Raw genomic sequence first — 5,798 nt, forward strand, 5'->3', positions numbered from 1 at the left:
TATAAACCTCAAGAACTCGAAGATTATGATAGTGTGAACCTTCATTCCATCTATCATCGAAAAAAATCTAACTTGTTGTAAAGTCATAGCAAAAACAACAAGATAGCAAAATTGACTAATTACTTATGTGTCAATAACATAGATTTTTTTGAGATACTCATAAAACAAAATGTATATAGAATATTATATTCAATCCAAAATTTAATAATAATAATAATACAATAATATGTCATGTGATAAAACATGATAACAATTTTAAATAAATAAAGTTAATAAGATAATATAAAATGTGAAGATTTTTACAATAAATTAAAATTTAAATTAATAGAGAAAAATCAAAGATGGATTAATTTTGAATCCGTTTAAAAAGTAGTTAAACAAATATAATATGATAAAACTGCCAATTTGAAATTCAAATGGGGTGAAAAAGGTGCCAATTTTTTCTACCGAATTGGCTAGGTTAGAATTTGATAACCGAAACTTGCCCATTTATCCGGTATTTCTAATTCAACTATGTTCACGCTGTAGCAATTATACTGTACTTAGTAGCTCTGATGGACGACCATATTAAGGGTAGAGGAGTGGACATTATTTGTGTAAAATACATTTGGTAAAAAATCTTATTATTTTCGGATTTTTGCCATAAAACCAACCAAAACATCAAATCTTGCTATTTTGTCCAATTCCCCCTCCAAAAAAAAAAAAAAAAGAAAAAGAAAAAAACTTTGTGGGCTGAATTTCAAGCCCACAGCCCACTCAATGAAATTCAGCAGCCCAAATGGAAAATAAGTAATAACTAAATGAAAAAACAGAAAAATAAACACAACCAAACCCTAAAATCAGATTTCCCTCGCAAACCCACAGCCTACGATCTTCTCTTCCTCAGTTCGTCTTCAACGCAAGCCCCAAGTGGATACGATCTTCTCTTCCTCAGTTCATCTTCTTCCTATTTATTCGACTGAGCAACTCTATTTTCCAGAACTACGCCGTCGCCGCCGAGCGTCATCCTCGTTGCCGACCACGCCTCAACCTTGCCATCGACCATTTCGCCGCGCTTTGCCTTGTCGCCGCCATCGCCGGTCAATTTCAAAGCTCTCTGTTTTCTCCCTCTTTTTTCACTCTCTTTTGAAACCTCCTTTAATTTAACCTAAATTATTAGTTTGGTAGTTAATTAATATGCATCTTTATCCTCAAGCCAAAGTCAATTTCGACGTATCCCTATAGTAATTTTTCTTAGAAATTGATAAATCGCTGTATGCATATCTGTGTCTGTGTTTCATAACTTTGTACTTTTTAGAACATTGCTTTTAGAGGACTTTATAGAAAGCTTCAAGTGGATATGATGATGAAGTATCTATTTGAGATGACGAATCGTGGCATAGATGTGGTTTCTACTTAAAACTATCATCTATATCTTTTTATGTTTTAGTCGTGCAGCTAGCATTTGTAGAGCTTTCAATCTATTGAAGATGATCATTTGTTTACTTGAAATTTGGGAACTGCAGAAGTTTTCCTGCTCAACAAACTAAAATATGTTGTTGAGGTGCTTAGATGAGATTGTTGATGTGTATGCAGAGAAAACTGTTTCTTAAACTTTATTTTGTTTTGTAGATTTTGGAGATCTTGGACATGAATGCCTTCAAGGCCTTCAAAGCCAATGTCCCAATTGCATGGAGTCCTAATCTTTATATCACATTAGTGAGAGGCATGCCAGGAACAAGGAGACTTCACAGACGTACATTAGAGGCGTTGCGGCTCCGAAAATGCAACCGAACTGTCATGCGCTGGAACACACCTACTGTTAGGGGAATGCTTCAACAGGTTGCTTTATATGCTTGTTCTCTACTGCGCACATGCACACACTACAGAAAAGCCTCATGGAGACTGAATGTTGAATGTTGTTTTTGTTTTTCTTTGTTATTTGATTATAGGTAAAGCGATTAATAGTGGTTGAAACAGAAGAAATGTATAAAGCTCGTAAACAGAAGGTGGAACAGCACAAGGCCCTTCGACCTCCAATAGTTGTAGATCACCTTCCGGCTCCAATTTCTCCTCTTGCCTCTTGAAACATGTATTGTTGTTAGAGGTCAGGTCTACTTCTTAAGTATCTTGGACGATGTTGAAAAGAATTATATTTGAGCAGTCTATTTTCCTTTTAATTACTTGACAATGAAGGCTTTTATGCTTTATTCATCCTTCCGAGTCCAGTTGCTAGCTAAAATAATTTATTGCCAGTCTGACAATGAAATGTCTATCAAAAGCATTTGATGAAAGATACTTTCTCTAAGAAACCTGCTATGAAACACGGTTGTTTGCATAAATGAATGCACGCCTGTTTGACTTGAGAATATTATTTGAAATATGCTAAATGATTTAGATCATATAAAACCTAGGGGAAGACAATGGCAGTGGCTTATCTGCTCATTAATGCTAAAAGCATAAGATGGTTGTAGCTACAGGCTTTGAGATATTCAAACGTACATGCAGGATTTTAAGCTTATAAAAGGGGCACCTTGAAGCAACGATCTTACTTGAGCAAGATCTCTTCTATATATTGTACAACCGTGTCCTTGAGTTCTAAAAGGGACACCTTGAAGCACACACTCTTAAGTTTCTGTTGCCTTAATGCTTATTGACCCCTCCATTTCAAGTGCGATCATGTCATTTGAAGTCTTGAGCTCCTCATTGTTGTCTTTGGAGCTGACATAATGCTGGTCTTTATATTGATGTTTCCGGGCAAGGAGAAGAAAAAAGAAAAAGTTTAGCAGGCCTAACACTGCGAGTAGCCAATAGAAGTAGTTTAAGTCTCCCTTGTTGAGATTATTTCTCAGCCATTGCTTGTTGGTTACTTTATCTACAATTGTTACCAACAAACTACTGACAAAAAATCCCATGGAAAGAGTGCTAAGAAAAAGTCCTGTGCTCATGGATTTCATTCGTTCCGGTGCTTCTCTGATGAAAAACTCGAGTTGTCCGACATATGCAAATGCTTCTCCAGCACCAACCAAGAAGAACTGAGGTATTAACCAGAAAGCACTTATACGAGTATTTTGCTCGACTGCGAAGGTCTTCCTCTCTTTCTCAACAACTCCAGCAGCCACCATGCCAAAAATTGAGAAAAACAGTCCAATCCCAATCCTCTGAAGGCTTGTGAGACCTTGGACATTGTGAGTCAGCTTCCGAGCAATGGGTATGAATAGTTTCTCATTCAATGAAGTGACGAGCAGGATGGTGATGAACAGAAAGGCTGACATAGAACCGGCAGGAATCTCAAAACTGCCAACATTTCTTTCCATAAAGGATGCTTGTACTACTGTGAATGTAGTCATCTGTGAGTAGATTGTCCAGAAGAGGATGCCAGTGGACCAAATGGGTATGAGCTTCAACACCATTTTCACTTCTTCAATTTCAGTGACTGTAGAGACTATCCATGGATTGTTTGGATCAGTGACAGCATACTCGTCTAGAATTGCAGCCTTGTCAAGACACCTAATATATACATTTTCATTACTCTTATGTTCTTGCCAAATAATAATAGAGATAACCAAATGAATAAAGTGAAGTGAATGCACCAATTTATATGTGGAATGGTTGAACAAGACAAGCATGCATAGTAATGTTTTTTTCTCCTTTTGTTTCTATTCAATGCATCTTGCAGTATATCTTATAATACACATTTAAAACAAAAAATAAGTAATCATTAAACAGAAGCAAGATGTAAAACGTTGCGAATGTTCGTGGTCTTCTATTCATAGAATGGCTAACAATTTATACTTCTCTTTTTGGTTGGAGGAAATGAATCAATAAAGAAAAAATGAGGTCTACATAGACATAGTATGATTATAGGTTCAAATCTTCTATCATCATTGATAATATATGATTATAAGGAGGCATATTAGAAAGTTCCTGTTTGAGTGCAGAATTGTGAAGATGGAGTTATTTTATGGATATACAAAAGATAGAAAGATGGGAAGATGAAGTTATTTGATCAAATATGCAAACTTATGACATTGGTGAGCCAATAAGAGACTGAGAGAGAGAGGGAAAGAAAAAGACAGAGTATGTGATAAGTATTTATCGATAGATCTGAAAAATACTTACTTGAATTTGTAGGTGTATGGAACCTTGGCATTTTGGTAGTCATTTAAGAAGCTTGGATGAGCTGCGTGAGGGAGACTTCTCTTCTTCCAAGCCAAAAGCACCACTCTCCATATCACTGTTAGAGGGCTTCCTCTAGGCTTTTTAAACCGGTAAAAGTATGTCCCACAAAGCAGTACAATTACAGCAATCACCATGGTCCCTCCTGAGATTCCATATCCCCATCCTCTCCCCACATGGTCTTGTACATAAACCAACACAGTGACGGAAAACAACGACCCGATGCTTATCGCAAAGTAGAACCTATTGAAGAAGAATATCATGGCCTTCTCTTCCTTCGGATCATTAGTGTCGAATTGATCAGACCCAAATCCTGAAACGTTCGATTTTATCCCCCCTCCACCAAGTGCTATAGTATAAAGTGCAGCATAGAGCATGGCAAGTTGCCCACCATTAGCTTCAATGCATTGATGAAGTTGTCTTGTGGAGTAATCACATTGAGGGGGTCTCATACCAGGGATGGTTGTGGCCAATGTCAACAATATAACACCCTGCAAAAACCAGAAAGGCTGAGGCTAAATTCTGAAGTGAATTTTTCTTTGTTGAAGTCATTTCTTAATGGCTTAGAACTTACCACAGCAGTTATAGAAGCAAAGCTTGCAACTGTGAGGTACCTTCCCAGCTTGGCATCTGCTAAGAAGCCACCAAGAAGGCCAAGAAGATTAAGAGCACCAAGAAAATTAGTCACAATAGTTGCAGATTTGGCTGAAGTAAGATGCAAATCTCCAACTAGATATGTAACTAAGTTCATTGATATTCCCATCACACATATCCTTTCAGAGAGTTCAGTTCCTGTATATAGAATTACTATTTATCAGCTCATTACCTTCGTGAAATCAGAATTTTGTTCTGTGAAAACCAAACAAAAATTTAAGAACCTAAGATGAGCCCTGCTGCAAGCCATCCTCCTCTTTTTGATTTGTCCACTGGGTTTCCCCAAAAATCTACTGCAGCATCATCTTCTCCTCCCCCACTCCCATGTTTTGATACCAGAACCTGTTGATAAAAAGGAAAAAATTAACTGTTAAAACAGCCATATCATAGCCAATAGAAACTAAGAGTTTCACCATAAACAAGTTACCATTTTTCTTTTTTTCTGTTTTTGCTTATTTCCCTCTGTTAGAGAGAAAAAGAAGGAGAAAGAGGAGGGATTGTTTTTGTGCTATAGTTGTGCTTAGACATGAGATTTATTAGAAAGCAAAAAGTTAGTGTATGATTGGGATTAGGAGAGAGAAAGAGATAGGATTGTAACTAAATCAGCTTGTGGTTTATACAGGTTACTTTGACAGCATGTGTTAGTAGTTTGGAGTTATGCACTGTTATGTTTTTGTGGTAGTGTTGCATATAGCCACATAAACTGAACAACATACTGGAAAATGACATTCTTTTCTTCCTCCTCATTAATACAATCCACATACTTATCTTTGAAAAAAATTTGAATTGTTATAGTACATGCATTTCATTTGGGTTCCTCTGACACCAGAAACAGTCATATATTACAAATTAATAGAGATTAGTGGTTTCTTGGTCTTGTAGGTTCAAAATTTATGGCAAAAATAAAAAAAACCTTTCTTCTTTTGCTTTGCCCATGAAGATTCAATTCTCCCCAAGGGTAAAATGTTCCATTGTTGAATTTTGAT

At 36.5% G+C, this 5,798-nt stretch overlaps 2 protein-coding genes across 4 annotated transcripts; one reads left to right on the forward strand and one right to left on the reverse strand.

The window, feature by feature from the left end:
• Positions 1–819: 819 nt before the first annotated feature.
• LOC120088225 (50S ribosomal protein L30) lies at positions 820–2,624 on the forward strand. 3 transcript variants are annotated; one of them, XM_039045369.1, is made up of 4 exons: positions 820–1,079; positions 1,612–1,821; positions 1,932–2,086; positions 2,488–2,624. In XM_039045369.1, the coding sequence occupies exons 2-3, from the start codon at positions 1,630–1,632 to the stop codon at positions 2,064–2,066; spliced, it is 327 nt and encodes a 108-aa protein (XP_038901297.1). In that variant the 5' UTR covers positions 820–1,079; positions 1,612–1,629; the 3' UTR covers positions 2,067–2,086; positions 2,488–2,624. The 3 variants fall into 3 exon arrangements, with proteins under 3 accessions (XP_038901297.1, XP_038901296.1, XP_038901298.1); XM_039045368.1 differs by lacking the exon at positions 2,488–2,624 and having other exon boundaries at positions 1,932–2,193; XM_039045370.1 differs by lacking the exons at positions 820–1,079; positions 2,488–2,624 and adding an exon at positions 1,094–1,543 and having other exon boundaries at positions 1,932–2,193.
• On the reverse strand, positions 2,351–5,395 carry LOC120088224 (protein NRT1/ PTR FAMILY 6.4). The gene is made up of 5 exons (XM_039045367.1): positions 5,240–5,395; positions 5,037–5,154; positions 4,733–4,950; positions 4,102–4,649; positions 2,351–3,489 (listed from the first exon to the last, which is right to left on the reverse strand). Exons 1-5 carry the CDS (start codon positions 5,240–5,242, stop codon positions 2,607–2,609), a joined length of 1,770 nt encoding a protein of 589 aa, XP_038901295.1. The 5' UTR covers positions 5,243–5,395; the 3' UTR covers positions 2,351–2,606.
• Between the last annotated feature and the right edge of the window lie 403 nt (positions 5,396–5,798).

This window comes from Benincasa hispida, chromosome 10 (genome assembly GCF_009727055.1).
Source record: "Benincasa hispida cultivar B227 chromosome 10, ASM972705v1, whole genome shotgun sequence".
Classification (NCBI taxonomy): Eukaryota; Viridiplantae; Streptophyta; class Magnoliopsida; order Cucurbitales; family Cucurbitaceae; genus Benincasa; species Benincasa hispida.